The sequence below is a fragment of the Diachasma alloeum genome, unplaced genomic scaffold (assembly GCF_001412515.2).
Source record: "Diachasma alloeum isolate Michigan unplaced genomic scaffold, Dall2.0 Dall_scaffold_00199, whole genome shotgun sequence".
Classification (NCBI taxonomy): domain Eukaryota; kingdom Metazoa; phylum Arthropoda; class Insecta; order Hymenoptera; family Braconidae; genus Diachasma; species Diachasma alloeum.
Genome location: NW_021680364.1, coordinates 187,345 through 207,130, shown reverse-complemented (window position 1 = coordinate 207,130; position 19,786 = coordinate 187,345). Strand labels below are relative to the sequence as shown.

Below are 19,786 nucleotides of genomic sequence, written 5' to 3'. Positions count from 1 at the left end.
GTCTCCCCTGGTTCAAAACCATCTTTAGAGGTCCTAGCACGCCATTTCTCGACCCGCTCTTTCGTTTGAGCCCAAAAAAACATTCATATCTTGTCTGACATCTTTGCTACAAACTCGGGTCTTCAACTCGGGTTTTCAATTGCTGGCTAAAATATATTCTGCAACCCTGTCTCCTCGTTGGCTACAAATTTCAACCCTCCGCATACATGCCTTCCCCTTCACCCGGTCGTAAAATCACGCGTTCTCGGTAGCATCGAGGAGGGCTTCTCAGGACCGAAAAGAACTGAGGATTCGAATGGTCTCTGGAAAAGTACGTCGCAGAACTGATTCGGACTTACCAGGTCCATCTAGGTCTGGAGAGATCTTGAAAGACCTGTGTACGTCCAATCAGAACCAAATCCTCGACTCGGGAATCCATTCTGATAAAAGCATGGGCAATGAGAAGATGAAGAAGAATGAAAATGAGAACTCGAACATGGCGGATATCTGAAACGAGAATGGAGAACATAAAGCGGATTTCACGAATACCTTCTGTGAAACATGAATAGACGAATCATAATTGTCCAAATTATTTAGGTCAGAAGAAAATAGAATAATTCTACTTTCTTAATATTGCGTTTACTGAGGTTTCGTTCGAACAAAGTTCATTGGAATTAATAGCTAGAGTTATGAGATTATCTCATTTTTTACGTTAAGGATAGGAGAATCTGAATGCAATATAGTGAAAATGATGATCGATTTTTTCACTTTCAACAAATAATATTAATATCCAAATACAAAATTTCTGATATGAATAAAAAGAAGCTGTGACTCAATATTCCAAATTAAGTGTTAATTTTTAATTTAGTGCTGAAAATACGAGATGACAATATTCTAAGCACAGAATTATATTGATGAGATGAACAACAGATTAATTGAATTACCGTGTAAACTAACTAAAAATTGATAACAGTGTGGGCACGCAATTTTACCGGAGTATCAACAAACATTGAATTCCAGAAATTCGCACTCTAAAGTGTATTCTAGGGGGAATTGAATTGCGATTGTGATAAAAATCTCATTCAATGATCATAGGAATTATTACTTTTTGCAATAAGAACGATTATAAACAATTAATCGAAAAAAGTAATATCGAATCTTTTATTAGGAAAAAGGGGATCAGGACTAGTGTAATAAAGTAGTTGGAGGAACTGAGGCATTGACAGGTCTAACAAGCCCTCCCCCCTCTCGACAATTGTCGATGTCCTCCGTGCTCCGAGAGTTAAAATCCAAACTGGAATGAAATGAGCACCCGAGGCGAATAACAAAGAGCCGTAAGGGACATAAAATCGAAAAAATGTCGAGAAAAAGGAGAAAAATCGACAGAATAAAACGACATGAATAAGAAAAAGTGCAATGGTTAACGTGAAGTGAGGGTTTGGCAAGTGATCAGCACGAGTTGCTATATTGGTGTCGTTTAAGCCCACATTTATCCCAACCGCAAACTCCGCGAGGATCTCCGGTTCACTAGCCTGTTTAGAATTCAAGACAACATCGACCTAATTGTTACGTGCCTCAACCCTCTGAAATTTTTCCTTCCTCTCTCTTTCCTCATCGGCGCTCCCCGCACCCTCTCCACTTCCCCTGCCCCGGGTTTCTATATACACGAGAGGACGCAGTGGTAAATTAAGAGCTTCTCAAAGTAAGGAGTAAAGAATGCTGAGGGACAGTTTTAGCTTCGGAATTTTTTTTTTAAGAGAGACTGTTTTTGTAATTTTCACGATTTCTCTTGGAGGAAATGAGAATGGGTTTGAAAAATACTCCTTCAGGAGTCAAGAATGTGAATGATATGTGTATGACATTCATAGAATTCCCAATCCATTCGTTATTATTTAACCATTTTTCCAGCATCTCATACTCTTTCTCCCAAATTTCTTCTGCCAACCCTCAACCACCCCCACAATTTTGGCTCCGTCTCGTGCCACGTCTCCCTGCCCACTTAATCCTCGACTATAAAAACTCGTCGAAAAAAAACAACACATTTTTACCAACAAAAACAAAGCTGAACGATGAAATTGAGCATGTCGTTACGCATTGTGCCGTCAAATTAACGCCCGCATGAGTACAGACTGTCTCCTACATGTGACTGCGTGAGTTCACCAGTGGATAGAGCGACAGAACCCGCAATTACTTGACACGCGGTCTTTGCTGCATCGCATCAGTCGTCTACCCATGAAACTAATACAGAGTCATTCGTTTGCTTGACTGTACTCTCTTCAAAGACCTCAGCGAGTGGTGTGACACACGCGGAACAACGCTCTAAATCGGAATAACAAGCCATCCAGTCGCGCCGGGACATCAATCCTCAAGACCAGGAGCAAGGGGCCCCCACGAGCAAGCCCCCCTCTCCACCCACCCCCTCTAGGAGGCTTTACGTTTTGACGTATTGCCTCCTTGCACGCGTGAGCACCCAACGTCTTTATAATGGCGAGTTTTGGCACAGTGCCATGTGCCTACATAAGTCACCGTCATGCAGATGAGGGAAAAAATATTCAAATACTTCACTCTGTGACGTGTTAAAAAAAATAATGAGAGGGGCCTGAAAGTTTATTTTGATGTTTGGTATTGACGTGGTTGTAAATACACTTTTTGAACCACTTTTCGGACATTTTCCCGACATTAAGGAACGTTGAAAGACGAATGAAGGTGTCGCAAGAACGAGTGGAACGATCATAAGGGTCAAACGGAAAGGACAAGCGAACGCTTGACCCTTATGATTGCTCTAGTTATCCGAAGTACAAAGGAGTGAGTCCAAGTGCCACAAAAAATTGGCCCTTTCTTCAAATTGTTCCCACATTTTGGAACGTTGGAAGACAAATGAAGGTTCCACAAGAACGGCAAGAAGGGTCATGTGGGTTAAAACTGTCATAAGTTTCAGAACCTCATTACGAGCAGAACGATCATAAGGGTCAAACGGAAGAGACAAGCTGAAAGCTTGACCCTCATGAGTGTTCTGCTCGTCTCTTCCACTTGACCCTTATGACAGTTTTGCCCTACTCTTCCGTTTGACCCTCATCCGTATTTCCTCCGCTTGACCCTTATGATTGTTCTGCTCGTCCCTCCTGTTTGACCCTCATGAATTTTCCGCTCATCTCTTCCGATTGACCCTCAAGGCCGTCCCGCTCGTCTTTCCCGCTTGACCCTTATGATTGCTCTCTAGAGTTATCTGAAGTCAAAGGAAATTCCTCTTGGATTACTATACTATCCTGCATGGAAAAGTAGAGAATATACTTGACGCTAACTTCAAGAAACTCCAAGAAGGCGCGATTTGCCTTCCCATAGAATAAAGAATAAAAAAAAGTGCGGCTGGTCACTTAAAGCGCCCAGAGTCATCTAAATCATACGATCTTTTGTAACTTCCGCCTTAGTTTCGGTCAGTCACACAGCCCCAGCCCTGTGTTTCTCACTAGGCTAATAAGGCTGGTGACAGCCGCTTGTTGTAAGTCCTCTGGTTTCAGGAAAGCCTGGCCCCAGATTTTATAGCGACGGAGTGCTAATAGGGGGCATTCACATAAAATGTGGATGACGCCCTCCTTATCGCCTCCGCACAGTCTGCAGTCTTCTTGTTCTGCAAGTTTCATCTTGAACAGATGAGCTCTGAGAGCTGTATGACCCGTAAGGAGCCCTACTGCTACCCTCAGATCCCCTCTGTGCAACTCCAGAAGCTTTCTGGTCCTAACTCTTAGTTGCTCTCTCATAAGCAGTTTCGCTTGTCTGCAGGTCGCAACTTTCTCCCAACGCCTTCCCATAAACTTCATTCGTTTTCTCTCTCTGTCTTCACAATCGTAATCTAAGAAACTTCCGGTCCCTAATCAATCCGTTGATTAAACGCCCATCCAAACTCGACTCAACCCCAGCCCACTTCCTCCACACCAAACACCTCTTCTCTCCCCGACCTTCATATGTAAACCGTCCGATCAACCGAATGAGGCCCCAACTCCCCTATCCTTATCCTGTCGTCCGAACACTTCTTCCTGAACGCGGCACTCCTCTCAGACCCCCTCCCCCCCTCTTTTTCCCCTCAACTATCCTGTTGTCATGTCACCATCTTTGTTTCACCCGGTCGTGAGAGTGCCCCATCGGCGTAGAAGAAAGACAGGCCCAGGAGACCGCTGCGAGCAGGGGACCGACACTCTGTTTCTTTAATTGCATTAATAAATAAAGGACAGTCCTGGGGCAAAGACGCGGACAGTTCGAGAGAAAGACGAAAACTTGAAACAAGAAAAAAAAAGAGGAAAGAGAAACAGAAATAAATAAAAAGAGAGGAAAAAGGTGAAGAGGCGCGCGGCAGCATCGACTTATCGCTCTCGCATCTTGGTTTGGGGGCTAAGCAAATCGCAATATTTAACGCGATAGTTAGTCGTTTCCCCATCGAGACGATTCCAATAGTTGTCGNGGGGGGGGGGGGGGGGCTGGCGGGTGGTAGAATCTATACAGTGACGGCGATGAGAGTTGGAAGCCAATCGGGCGGTTTGCTGGGGCGCGCGGACAAGACTGTGAAGCATATTTCAAGTCCTTGGGTCCCCTTTCTCTCTCTCTCACTCCGACACACTACCGAGGATGAGGAGGCCCGCGATACTCCCAGGGACCGGCATTCCATCCGTGGGAAACAATGCAGACTCCACGGGCTTCTTCGTTCTACCGATATGTGTTGTACTGGCTTTGTCTCTGTCTCTGATGGGTTAAACCAAAATCCCGCGGGAATTACAATATAACCCGATGCGTCACACATTCGCTAGAATTAGGGAATTGGGCTTTGATGTTTTGAGAGAGGGGCGGGGAAAGGAGAGAGGTGGTGAGATTTTATCGCCCGGTGGGAGGACAATTTTTGGAGGTGTTTTGGGTGAAGGGGTATTTACATTTGTAATCGGGATGTCAATTTTCGTGGGTTGAATTCGAGATTTTTTAGCAACTGTGAACGATAATTTTGTGGATTTACTTTTCTGGGAATTGAGGTTGTGGGTTGAGTAGAGGGGGATGTGGGTCATGAGGTTTATGAGGTTTATAAGAGGGCTGAGGATGGAAATACGGTTGGATAAGGGGAAAGATTGGATACTCAACAGGTTTGAGCCTTATTTAACCATTACGAGATGTGGAATCTTGTTACATAAATGTTTAATAAGGATTAAATGAGATTGGATAAGGATCGAATAACAATCAAATGAGGCTTAAATAAGGGTCAAAGAACCTCAGGCATATTTGACCCTTATTGAAGTTTTACTTGACTCTTATTTGGGGCCATAAGGATCAGATGAAGCCTAAACAAGATTAAATAACGGTCAAACATCGACTATTTAACATGTTTGACCTTTATTCTACCTTATTTAGGCCTTATTTGACCCTTACTCAAACAGATCGGGATCTAATAAGACTTGAAAAGGGTTAAACACTGACAGGAACTGTTCTTATGACCTTCGCCTGACCCTTATGACCTTAAGGGTCAAATAGGGCTGAAATAAGGTTAGATAAGAGACAATGGTTGGCCCTTATTTAAGCTTTATTTGACTCTTATTTATTAAGATGATGGTCAAATAAGGCTTCAATACGGGTAAAATGATCATAGAAACTGGTCTTATGATCTTCACCTGACCCTTATGACCTTGTCTAAGGGTTAAACACGTTTGATCACTTTTTGGCCTTTGTTAAGCTTTACTCGAGTCTCATTTAAGGTCATAAGTCAGGTGAAGATCCGAAAAACAGTCATGAAGGTCAAATAACGATCATAATGAAGGCATATTCGATGTTCAATGTTTGACCCTTATTTGGCATTTATAACAGTTCCTATGACCCTTGCTTAACCCTCATGACCCTTATAACCCACACCTCAATCAAAATTCCATTTCACCCCACCCACTGATCATTTCGGATTTCACTTCTCACAAATACTTGAAAATATTTTCTTCCAGAAAACATCCCCATGTCAACGAGAAATTTTCCGCCATCCTTTTGGAACAGTCAACACCCCGGCGACGTTTACGATTATGCAACGGACCCATGGCATCCCCACTACCCCCAGTACCATCACAGGTAGCTAATTCCTCCATATTAATCCCCCCCCTCCCTCGTTCGCGTGAAGATGATCATCTCCAAAATTAATCTCTGTTGAATTAAATTATTAGAGCCGTCCACGAATATCATCACCACAACATGGCGGCAGCGGCGAGTTACGGCGGCCTGTTGTTAGGTGGCGCCAGAGGTCTTGGTCACCACACCTCCCACCACACGGCTCACCATGTGCACGCAGCGCCGTCATACAAGGACTGGACGTCAACGACACCGTCGCAATCCCTCGTCGACGCATCTTCAGCGCCCCCCTACCCCCACGGCCCTTACGCACCCCTCTCCGGTGAGTATTGGGCCTGAAAAAATTAACGACAATGGTCCCCGCGTCGAGGTGGCTACTCACTCCGTAATTGAGTGATAACGTGATTTTGAAATGGAGTTGATCTCACGTGATTACGGAGATGATTTCAAAAATGATGTCGGAGAGTTGAAACTACTTGATTTCCGTGATGTCGGCGAGTTCAATGAGTTAAGGTATTTATGGCGCGGTCAGGGGGATCGAAAAAAGTCAAGAAATTGATGATTTTTTTAAAATGCGTTCTTTGATTTTTTCCAAACCCCTATGCAAAGTCCCAGATAGCCTAGGAGAATGAGCGAAATACAGGAGTTTTTCTAAAAGATGCATTTCAACATGGGCTCTTATGGAAATTCGGAAAAAAAAATATTAAAAATAGAAAAAAGTCGCCATTTTCCTGAAATTTCACACTTGAGTGGAGCTTTCAAGGAGGAACATAAAAAAAATTAATCCAAGTGGCCTAGGAGAATTGTTTAAAAGGGATAATTAAAAAACATGAAAAATAGGAATTCTGCGTGCGCAACTTGGAATAGCGACAACGTTGAGGTTAGAAATCATGGGTAAGGGCGACAAATACGAGTGGAGTTGTAATGATACATTTCGCTATGGGAAGGAACATAACAGCTGAGTGAATCAGTGCTGCCAACTTATACCTCGAACGGCACGACGTCACTTTTTCTATCCATATTAATTATTTTCCAATCATCCAAAAGACAAGCTAGAAAAATAAAAGAAGGCTTGAAATATTTGGGGAAAAAATAGAAACGTTATCAAAAAAATATTTCAAACACAAAAATGGTCGAAATAGATTGAACATTTGTTATTGAAATTTCATTTTTTTTGTTTAGCGGTTGGTTTTCTGCGAGAGAACAATAGATTCCCCTCCGTCTCACCTCCTACGTGGCCGCCCCGCCATAAATACCTTAACGTGATTTCGAATTGATTTCATGACGGAGCGCACGAAGATGATGGTTATAAAAATTAATAACAAACAACGTAAAATTCATTAATTCCGTCACATGAAATGTTGACGAACGTGATTTGGTAATTTTTGTCATGTCAACAGCGCCCCTTTTGGTGTACCATTGTGACTCACAACTTCCCGCGCATTAATACATTACGAAATTTCTCTCCGTGTTTTTCTCCAAGACTTCGGGAGTGAGTAGTCCCTCGCACCTTGTACTTTAGCTAGAAAAAAAGCAATCAAATTTATATCTAGAAAAAAAAACAAAGTCAGCTAATTAATTTTCAAGAGCAGAATGAACAACTGTGAGAGAATTAAATACGAAAAACAGTCGCTTTGTACAGGTCACAAAGACACTAGAGTTAATTAGATAGTACCGTAGAATTGAATGTTTTCATTTTATTTGCAAACAAAAGTCATTCTCAAATATTGTGCATACACAAAATTACGATGTACACGGGGTAGAAGTGCCAACACCACCCCAAGTAGTGTTTTAAAATGAAAAAGAGAGATGAAGAAATAATGAGAAAAAAGACGATGTCAGATAACACGTCGCTGTGTAAATTGTTATTTGTAAACTATATAAATATATATTAAAAAACAATATTTATAATAAAGAAAACGATTATAAGATTAAAATCACATAGTTTTTTTGATTTATCTCTTAATACGTCGTATGTCTATCTGTGGGGCGGTGTTGGCCCCACTTCCCCCATACTTACCATCCCCCACACCTTCATCCCGTCATGCCCCAGGCTCCTGCATTCTATCTTCAAATAGGGAGAATACTATCTGAAATGGTTGATGACATTTTTTGAAAAAAATTGCTTCGACCGGGTAAAATAAGACATTTTGCCTCAAATATCTATTTGAAATAGTATTTTGATCCAATTCTCATGAAATATTTCCTGAAATTTTTTCTTCTGGCATTCGATTCTTTGTCTTATTAAATCTCAATCGGGAGTAAAACTTTGCAAATCATATTTTTCTAATGAAAGAAACGATCGCAAAATGATGATTTCAAAATGCTCAGATGACCCTGACTGACGTCACAACACCGGTCGGTCAACGCCATCTCTCGTCAAAAATTTCTGATGAAATTTATTTAATAAAGGAACCGATAAAATAGTGTATTTCCCACGTAAACAATGAATTCCACAAAAAAACATCAGGAAATATTGCCATTCCGATTCAAACAAACACAACCCCATACCGACTGATCCCAAACAAAAACAAATCCTCAAGTAGACTTCATAAAAAAATGATTCATCATCTCCTCTCGTTGGACGAGATCTCTGCATTGAGATATTAAGAAAGCCGCAGTCTGGTGCACCGGGCAATCGATCACTGTACAACATGTGATGGAATCAAAATGAGTGCAGGGGAACGAAAAGTCGCCCGGCGCTATGAATTTCTTCGTTTATATCCCCTCATCTCGATAGTCTCTTTTGTCCTCCCAAAGCCCTCACAGAGACAGAGGATGGTTACTTAATGCGACTGGTCAGAATGGCGGTCTCGGCCATCAGGTATATAGGAAACCAGCAAGAAAGAGCGCAGGCGGTCCCTCAGATCCCCGCAATTAATAAGAGCTTAATGGGGGCCATGATATACCATCTCCTTTTCACTCTCAAAACCCACCATCGTAAGACATTTTGCATCTTTCGTCTCTCTCCAACTCAAATGATCCGCCTGCGGACAAAAAGACAAGCGGTAGCTGCGTCCCTATGAAGCATTTGGCTCGAGAGGTGCTCAGGACACGTTGGCAAAAAGGCGTCTCCCCATCTCCACCCGCCCTAACCTCTTTTTTTTCATCTCCATTTCTCTCGTCTCTCTCTATGTCCGTATATAACTCCAAGTGGTCAAATTATATAAGACAGGAAGGGAGCTGAATTCTAAATGATTTTGTTTTCAGAAGCCCTCTTCCCACGGCGCAATATACCGATTTCTCGGATTTCTTTCGTTACCTCGAAGTTCCACCCTTGGGAAAATGTCGTTCCGTCGTGAACGGGTTTATTGTTATTTTTGTGAGGCGATATCTGGCTGCCATCGCACTTATCGATGGATTTGATTTAATGGATTGCTAGGGGATGCTGATCGGGTTTTTTAATTTCAATATTTATGCATTTTTCATGAAACGTTGATCATTAAATAGTCGTAATAGTTTGGGTTTTTAGTTGTGACGTCAGAAGTCCGTAGACGCAACTCTGCCGGGATTGGCGGTGGCGCTGGGGGGAGGGGAGCCGGTCACGTGATGTGCGCGCATCCGTCAGTAGGTTAGGATATCGCAAACATTTCCTTTTCAGCGGATGACCCCAAAAAAGAAAATGTAAAATGAAATTCCATGTAAGTTAGTTGTTATTAAAAATTTCAAGATTTATTACTTAAAATTTCAAGAGTAATTTTCTAACAGCGTGTATCGAAGTGGCTCTACCTTTACGGTAAATTCAAAGATTATTGAAAACTGGAATTCTATTTTTTTTCTCAATTTAATTATCGTTTTGATTTTTCAAAGAAGAAATGTTTAAAAATCAGGATTTAAGCCAGTGTCTTATAAATCAACATTATCATTGTAATCAAAGATTAAAATCTGAATTTTTTTCATTAGATGTGAAAAAATCAAGAATTTTTTCGACACCTCATAAAAAATAATCCACCGTTTTGCAAACAAGTTTTATTATTTATTTATAAGAAGGCAATGTTTGAAAAAATATCAATATTTTGCGAAATTTAATTTAGATAATACCGACTGGGTATGCATTTTTTCAAATTTGTTTCATGCAATTTAGTTGAAAAATTTAAGAACTGAAAAAATCCAAAAGTACAGCGTAGCCTGGCCGAAGGGTGGAGCTACGAGGAGAGAAATGTTCAGAAAAAATTACGGAACTCACAATTCACTCACCGATTACAGAATCGACTCAGAGAATTTAAGTGACGGCATCGTAATTTTTCCCAGGAGATTCAGATGAAAATTACGGAACGCTCTGGAAGAATTCCGTGACAGTTCCGTACAATTTCCTACAACCACAATTCGCTCCGGAATTACGAAAAGGATACGTAATTTTTATTGAATATTTCTCTCCGTGTACATTGAAAAATGTGTACAGATGATGATCGAAGTCGCTTGATAATTTCATACATGAGCTGGCCTCAGCATTATCCTCTTAATAACGACTTAATATCGACTGTATATCAGTCGTCCGAATCTTCCGAGAAGACTTAGGCGTATTAGAGCGACAAACCGGTTGCCATGATTCGAAAAACTCGTCTCCCCTCACTTATTTTTCCCACTGATATACATAATGCACATGTGCCATACGGTATATGCTCCGGGCCAATGCCGGCTGGAAGACAAAGGGCTTTTGGGACGTGGATGAAAGGTTTACGAGGTGGGTGAGTGCCTGTCCAAATGGCAAAAAAGTTCAACGGTGCGGGTGTAAAACGCACGCCGGGCACTGTTCGCGCGGGTGTAAAAGCCGCCGCGGGGCATTCTCTCTTTCACTCTGGCTCATTTGTTCCTCTTATTTCTGCATTGTCGGCCCCTCTTCCCCGTGTGTCTCAAGAGAGAGGGGCCGAGGGGGTATGTATGCAGCTGCTACTGCGCTCTGATGCTCCTTCCACGGGTTCGCGTCAAGGACACGCCTTCTGCAGCTGGCCACGCCTCGGTCTTTTGCTGCACGCCGGCTTTATTAACACGCCTCTTTTTTATTCATTTCATCGCATTTCAGTTCAATTTCTAGTTGTTTTTTTGCTCTTTCTATCGGGGTCGTGCACTCGTAGAGATTTTTTTTGAGGAGAATATTTGAAATGTTACAATTTTTCCGGAATTGAGTAATATTTTTAGGTTTTTATTTTTTTCTATTCATAAAAGAACATTTTTTTTAATGAAAATCCGAAAATAACATGATGAATATTTTTCCTTAATTAAACTTCATTTTTAGGTTTTCATTTTTTTAAATCATCTTTATTTATGAATTAAAAAAATTAAAACTCGTAAATAATAAATAAATTGTTTTTGTTTATGAAAACAAATAAAATAAAAAGTCAATGATAATATCCAATTCATGGAGAAAAAATTAATTACATTTTTCTATTTTATTGATTTTTTTTTCAATTCCTGAATGAAAATAATTTTTAAAAAATAGAATGGAAAAATATAATGGATTGTGTTTTTTAATTATTATTATTATTAATATAGGGAAAACCCGTAAAAATGCAATTTTCAAGGGAATTTCTTGGGAATTAAAATTGTTAATGAATTTATTTAATCTTTGAGATTGAGATTTTTCTGATTACTTCATTAAAAATTCGTGGATAATTAAGAAGTGATTTTTTATCAGATCTCTCATCGCTGGTTTTGAATTGAAATCAGTTGTACGCGAACACCCATGCAAAATTGCCACGTATTTGGGATAATGGAAATGTGCCAAGATGCAAGATAAACCTTTCATATATCTCGGTGGAGAGTATTTATCTCCGTGGAATATTTCGCTGATTGGTGGAATGGAGGAAGAAGAAGAGTGGTGCGAGATTATTGAAGAATGGAGTAGCGGAGATTATGAGGTGAATTCTTTCGAGTTCATGTGATGACACAGAACTAAATTCATATTTTCCGTCTGATGGGTAATAAGGAAAAATGCAATTCAATTTTCTCATGAGAACTAGCAAAAAAATAAACAAATTTATTTATAAATTTTAAACTCAATCATCTCATTTTACAATAAAGAAATGAGTAAATAAATTATTCAATAACAAAATAAATGAATAGATGAATAAATAAATAAATAAATACATGAATGAATAAATAAATAAATTTCATTAGATCAGGGATTATTCTCTATATAGATTTCCGTAAAGCAGAAATGGAACATTTCTATTTGTATTCAGAAAATGTTAACTATCCACTTGAGGCTATTGCAGACAACTTCATGTAGCGCTAGTGTCGTTGACTCATTCTTAACACCCTAGGTCGTAAATCGGACTTTTGCGGACACACAAAAAAAAGTTAGAGAACAATTACCAAAAAAGTCAAATAATTGTGAAGAAAACTGGATTTGCAATACTTTCTTCACCTTATATCGGGAGAAAAATTTTCTCAGTATTGCGCATAATTTTCCTGTAGCGGGGAAAAATTTGCGCAAACAGTAAAACTTGCCACAATATTCTAGATAATTTTTATCCAAACATTAATGTACTGGTTGAAAGCAGCAAATCTAAACCTCATATTCATCAAATATTTCCTTGTGATGAAGTGTGAGATGTGAGGTACATCACTTCACGTTACTCGACCCGAAAAACCTCGATGTATCGGCCACACGGAGAGAAAAATTCAATAAAAATTACCAGAAAAAAAATGTAAAAATTACGTTTCGAGACGTAATCCGAAACTGAAATTATACGAATCGCCACGTAAATTCTACGATTTGTTCCGTAAAAATTAACCACCCGTCTGATGACTCACCGCTGTGAGAACAACAAGTCGTTTTGTAACTTTTCCCCAAAGATTGAGAAATTTTACGGAACGGAACGTAGAAATAACTCACTAGCTTCATAAAAATTGTTGAACGTTCAAGAATTTTTGGTTTTGGAGGCATAATAAGTCGGCAAGTTTCAGTAAAATTTTACTTCTTTTGGAAAAATTACGTGACAATTTCGTACTTTGTTCGGTGATGAACCTGAGAATTCCCTGAACGTTTCAGATTTCTTCTCTTCCATTCCTATAAAAATTACCGGAAAACGATTCCCCATTGCGGATTACGTGAATTGTTCCGTAATTTTTATTGAATATTTCTCTCCGTGCACATCAATCGTGAATATTTTTCTCCCCGAAGAAAAAAATTACTCTCTCTCCCTCGCCGAGTATTCCCCAACACACATGAGTATATGCCCCCGAAGAGGGCTCAAAATCGATACCAGCGTCGACCCTCGTTCCGCAACCCCCTTGGCTGGTGTCACTGATTCAGCCCTCGGCAGCCATTCGTTCAACCCTCTCCCGTCATTTTTCTCCCCTCCCCGCAAAACCCGTTATTTCCAGTCTCCGTTGATCCACCGAAAAAGGGTGTTATCCAGTGGTGTAGCAGGAAAGTCGAGCATTCGCAACTATATCGCCTCTGGAAAAGGGCTCCCAGTTGCATTGACGCTGGTAATGCCACATAATCCACCTTGTTTCGCCTTAAAATCACCTTTGAGAGTAGTTTTCATGGAGATACACGGCTGAATGGTATAGATCCAACCAAACGGGTTCTCAAGAATTTGCTCAAAGGAATGCCGGCAACGTTCACTATTTCAACTGGCGTGCGCTACTGACTAAAGCCCCCTCTCGCTCTCACCCCACATCCCTTTCGATTCCTCGCCCTCTCTCTCTCTCTCTTTCTCTCTCTCTCTCTCTCTTTGCTGATGTGATCTGAGTGATACTCCGTCATTCTTGGTGTACCATCATTGCTGGGGAAATCGCCAAGTCTCAACTGTTCTGACAATTTCTTTTATGTAATTATTTTGAATGGTTTAACCATTAGTACAGAAATACAATTATTATTTTTGGAAAAATCGATTGAAAAAAATAATTGAATGTAGAGTTATTAACTTATTCAACAAAAATTATTCCCGTTTGTAAATGAAATGAGAGTATCATTTTTCTCAATTCACACGATTTGCGGAAATTAATTTTAAAATAATTGGAGTTCTGTTTGAGAAATAGAAATTGTCGCATTTATTGAATTTTTTTATTGAGAAATTGATGAAGAACACTAAATGAACTTTTTTTTAATTTAGAAAAAAAATCTTTTACTGTTATTTCAAACAATTGTATTTTTCTTCATTTTCCGATTTTTGACAGTTAAAAATAATAAAAAGGACGATTGACAATCAAAATGATCATTAATAAAACAAAATTATTTACTTATCAATTGAGTAGAGCATTTTTTTTCACAATAACATTTATTTATAATTCAAATCACAACTGCATTTCTAATAAATTTCAATTTTTGTTTATTAATTGACAGTTGATTGGAATTTGTAATGAACCAAAATTATTTATTTTTCAATTCAATTCAGCGTATTTTTCAAAATCCCATCTATTTGTAATTCAAATCAAAACTCTATTTTTCATAATTTTGCCATTTTTGTTCATTAATTCTGCGTTGATTGGGATTTCCAAGAGAAAAATAGTAATTGACATTCGCCTTCATAATTACTCATCAAAAAAATTGAACCAATTTTTTTTCAAAGCAATTATTGATTTCCCCATTTTGGTTGATGCGAAGGGAATCTGAAAAATGTCTGATAACAAAGACAAATGACTGGAAAAAAACGACTTCTCAGTACCAACTTGGCTTCCAAATTGAGGTTGAATTCAAACGTAAAATCATTAGACCTCTTTAAATTAAACCACCTGTTATTATCCGGTCCGACGAGTGTATAACACTGGACATGAGATGAGAGTGACGGCCCGTTTAGGCAGTTGCAGGAGCATTAAACTGTCTCCCTCTCTTCCTCCTCGCCTCTCACTCCCGATCGTCAGGATTTTCACCGTCCTCTCGAGAGTAATTATATAATTGCGTAAATTAACTCGAATGGAATAAATTGGCTGTCGTTTAGCAGCGATTAAGAGAGATACATCGCAATTACTCGAGATTTCGATTGACAAAGATAGTGACCATCTGTACATGGTCGAGTGATTTTTTTACTTTTACCGAGAATCGTTGGTAGACGGCGGGGCAAAATGGGATGGGGGTTATACGAAGGTCATAAAAACAATCATAATTAAAAGAAAAACAAAACAAAACTTTTGAAGATTACGAAAATATTTTTCATAATAAAATGAGAAAATTTTTAAAAATATTATGAGGTTCTGAGGTTCATAAGGGTCATAAGGGTCTAATGGAGGTAAAAAGAATAAGCATAAGAGATTTTTTAATGTAAAAAAATATGTCTATTTGATAATTATGAAAATTATTTTGAATAATGAAATAAAAAGTTATTTTTTGAAATAGTTTCAAAAAATTTCATGAGGTTCGAATGTTCATCAGGGTCATTTGGACAGTCATAACATCGTCTTGGACGATAAATAATATATTTGATATTTCATTTCAGCAAAGTGAAAAATAACATGGTTTTTATTATTTTATTTCATCACTTCATTATTTTAAACAATAAAATGAAATGATTTGAAAAATTTCACAAGCTTGTAAGGTTTATGAGGGTCGCAAGCGTGAGAAGAACAAGCGGAAGATTTTTTTGAAATAAAAAAAGATTTCATAATTATGAATATTATTAATAATAATGAAATAATTTTAAAGAATTTCATGAGGTTCAAAAGTTCATAAGGGTCATGAAGGGCCAATGGAGGTCATTAGCAGAGTTATAAGATCTTCTTGGAACACAAATGATATATTTGATATTTCGTTTCAACAAAATGAAAAATAAAATAGTTTTCATTACATTATTTCACCGTTTCATTATTTTAATGTTCATAAAATGAAATAATTTTGACAAGTTTCATAAGCCTGCACGGTTCATGAAAATAAATAAAATAATTTTTATTATTTAATTTCACCACTTTTCATATTTAAAATTTCATAAACTCAGTTCGGGATTATTTTAAACAGTAGAATGAAATAATTTTGACAAATTTCATGAGCCCGTAAGATTTATAAGGGTCGTAAGGGTCAAAAGACCAAGCGTAAGAATATTCTGAAACTGAAAAGCATATTTGATAATTATGAATATTATTTTCAATAATTAAATAAAATAATTTCAAAACATTTCATGAGGTTTGAAAGATCATAAGGGCCATAAGGGTCAAATGAAGGTCATTTCAATTGAAAGAAAAATAAAATAGTTTTTGCTATTATATTTATCCACTTCACCGCATAATCAAATTACTTGAAGTAATTTGATTATGTCTCATTTACAAAAATATTTTGAATAGCAAAAATTGAAATATTTTCAAAAAATTTCGTAAATAATTTTAAAGTGAATTTTACAGTGCTCACAAGCCTACTTTTTCCTCTGTTATTTCACCTGAAGTGAGCGATTGCCCCTAGGACAAAATCCATTAATCCCTCAGTCTGCCAGCACTCCAACTCCTCGATTGACAAATTCAATACGCCTCACTGCATTATTCATCATGCATTTTCCACTAGAATTTTTTCTCCTCGCCAACTGCACTCACCTCCATTAGGGGAAAAGGTGCAAAAATATGTGTGACTCGAATTTAAAATTCACGTAAGTAATGTGGAAGTTCGAGTGAATGATGTATGAAAGGGCGAGGTAAAATGTTTTGTGGAAGAAATATGATAAAAATGAGTTCTCGCAGACGCGAGTTGTCCAGTGGTCCCGGGGCAATCATTTTCGGCGGTCTGCGTGTGAAAAAGTCGTTTCTCTCTGATTCTCCTCAACCCCGGCTGTTTCGTTCGTCCATCAGTCATCGGACATGCGCATTTTTACAAATGACAAAAAGTTGGATTTTCACGATTGCTCGGATGTCTTCGGACATTTTTACCCATTCACATCTGATTTTTCTTGGACCAGCAGTGATGGGCATTTTTGCTGACAATTGGATTCATTTGTAATTTATTTTTGCATCCGGAATTCATAGCATTGCTTGGATTTTTATTCAAAGTATAATGATTTGTATGCGAAGAGAAATTCTCGAGAAAAATTCTAGTGCCTGCACGTGAATTTTTTGTTATTAGATGAAACTTTCGCAGAAATCCCTGGAAATTGTATCAGAAATTCTCAGGAATTTTGCCTTTAATAGCACTAAAATTTTTCACAGCCAGAGGATTAGGATTTTTTCCAGTTTCACAATTCGGCATTTTTAGAAATTCATTGAATTTTCAAATTTGCCTGGCACTAGAATAATTGATCTACTTCTATTTTTATTTCTTGATTTTTTCGTTCATTCGATCTTCTCGTATTAAAAATTAAATTTTGTCAACTCATTCAATTTTTTATATGTCAAATTTGTTTTATTCAGTCTTCATTACGGGAGTCTGAGTCTTTTAAATAAATTCTTCACTTGATGATTGAGCTCTGATGTTGATGGATTATTTAGTGTATTTACATCAATAAATACAAATTTATATTATTATACTATAAAAATAGCTTTCATTACATGATTTTCATTTATTTTTTCGTATTTTTTTCCTATTTTTTAATATAATTTCTTTAATTTTTTTGTGTATAGTATATTAAATACAAAATACTATACCATACGCGGAGTAAAAAATTCCCTTGCCAACACCGGAATTCCCGCCGTGCGCTACAGGATTTTTTCTCGGATTTAACGTGAAAAATTCTTGTACTCACAGAAAATTTTCCGGTGCTGGCACAGCAATTTTTCTGGAATTTTCTTCTCCGTGTACTACACTATAATACGAATTTTATGTACTAAAGAAAGAAAAACATTAGGCGGAATACATCGGCTTAAAAAATGTTGCATCGCATTTTTTATTAACGCGATAATCATCGGTAAACGTGGAAAGCCCCATATGTCGTTCACCTCACACTCGCTCGGCACAAGTAATATTTTCCTCCGTTCGAGCGATTAGAAAATTCGATTGTGATCGCGCTGCGATGCTCTTTTGTATCGCCGCTTCGGCACGCGCCTTGAAAATGGCGTCTGCGTGACGTCACAACGGGCATTGAGGCAAAAGAGAGGAGGATGAGAAATCCCACGGTTTGTAGTCCGGGGATCGGCCAGTAGCTGCGTCACGATTGGTCAGACCACCGAGTGGAGGGAGTGGTCCGACAACGCGGCCAGTGCGCCACCAGAGCTACATTGATCTCTCGAGGTGTTTTGTCAAACTGGAGATAAAATTTGAGGTCATTTGAGGATATCGTCTGTTGCTGATGACACGACTATTCCTCTCGATTCGGATCTTGAAGACATTTCATGAATTGGAATCATGATTGGGTGCAATACTATTGAATTACTATTTGGAGTTACACGCTGAGAGAAAAATTATGCTCTCCTGAAGAGATATTTTGTCATGTTGAATCAATTTACTTGTGAACAAAAAAGAAAGTTTCCACCGAAACATGATAATTTCAGTAGTTGTAATTCTTCTCGTGAGACATTTATATGTTTTTCGGGTAAATACATTCGTTCTACAGAGAATTATATGGGACTCCGGTTTTATCAAGTGAATGTTATTGAGTAGTGCATATCTTTGTTCAATAAACACTTATAATTTTCAAGGAACAAATGAGAATTTCAAAAGGAAACTACAATTTTCTTTCCGAAAACTGTGTTATTGGCAAAACTAAATAATTTGGAGGGGACAATTTTTTTTGGTAAAAAAATTTTCTTTCCTCGTCAATGTATTCTTTCTATGGTATAAACCTATGGAGTTTTCGCAGATCAAATGATTGTCGTACAATAGATTATATTTTTTCCTGACAACAGTTTGAATTCTTTTAGGGATATTTCTGATGATCACGACAAAAATTTAATTGTTGTGAAAGATATTAAATTTGCTTCTATCAAGTTAGTTAATTTCCCTCAAGTAAATCTGTTCCACGACATCAAATATTCTTACGTAGAACATATAATTTTTCGGAAGAGCTAATTTGTCCTCTTATACATTTTTCGAAAGTTTCGTCATGTAACAGTTTTACTGAAATTTTAAGAAATTTCGTCATTGAAAATTAACAAAAATCAGGGAAGTTCAGATAAACGTATTCTTGAATTACTAATTAATTGGAAATTCTGTGGGATTTAGTGTTGACTATTCATGTTTTGAACGGAAATTCCGTTAAGGTTTCATTGAAAAAATTACATTTCAAGAATTTTTCCCCCTATTTCATGGTGCCGAAATATTCTAAGTGCTATTTCCATTCAATTCGTATAAAAAAAACTTGTTTAGGACCTGTTTTGCCTCATTAGTTTCAAAAACTAAATATTTGCAATAAAAAATTTCTATTATCATAAAATTTTTCAATGTGGAAAATTCATTTTCCCCGTGAATTTTCGCATCTCTAGAAACCTCAAATACCTTAATTTCAATTTTACGTTAAAGAGCGAGCCTTTAGGTTCAGCTACAAGCCTTTATCCTCCCCAAATCACATCAAAGCCTTCGAAATTGAGCGATTAAATAACAAAGCCAGATCTCACAAAGACCTCCCGAAGAAACGCGAAACAATTTCACTATTTTCCTTGGAAAATTCACCATTCAGATACTCGCAAGGCGCGGTGAATGGCGCCGGTGCGGGGTTGAATGACACGTACATTCGAATAATGAATGTTAAATTAAACGAGAGATTCCATTGTCCGTTTTCCCGGGGTCTCCTCGAGGGACTGAGGTCCGCACACGGAAAGCATTGTGATGACCCTTATCAATGGGGGTCGCTGGAGACCCCTCGCTGTGCTTGGAATCCAATAAACCCCCGCGTGAGTGGAGCCGAGAGAGAGAGAGAGAGAGAGA

The 19,786-nt window shown here is 38.2% G+C and overlaps 1 protein-coding gene across 2 annotated transcripts in view; it reads left to right on the top strand.

Annotated features, from left to right (window-relative positions):
* LOC107035587 (protein vestigial) overlaps nt 1-19,786 on the top strand; it is an 83,097-nt gene that overhangs the window by 57,375 nt on the left and 5,936 nt on the right. For both annotated transcript variants that reach the window (XM_015253072.1, XM_015253070.1), the window contains exons 4-5: nt 5,946-6,066; nt 6,159-6,385. In XM_015253072.1, the coding sequence (XP_015108558.1) occupies nt 5,946-6,066; nt 6,159-6,385 (348 nt within the window). The remainder of the gene's footprint in view (nt 1-5,945; nt 6,067-6,158; nt 6,386-19,786) is intronic.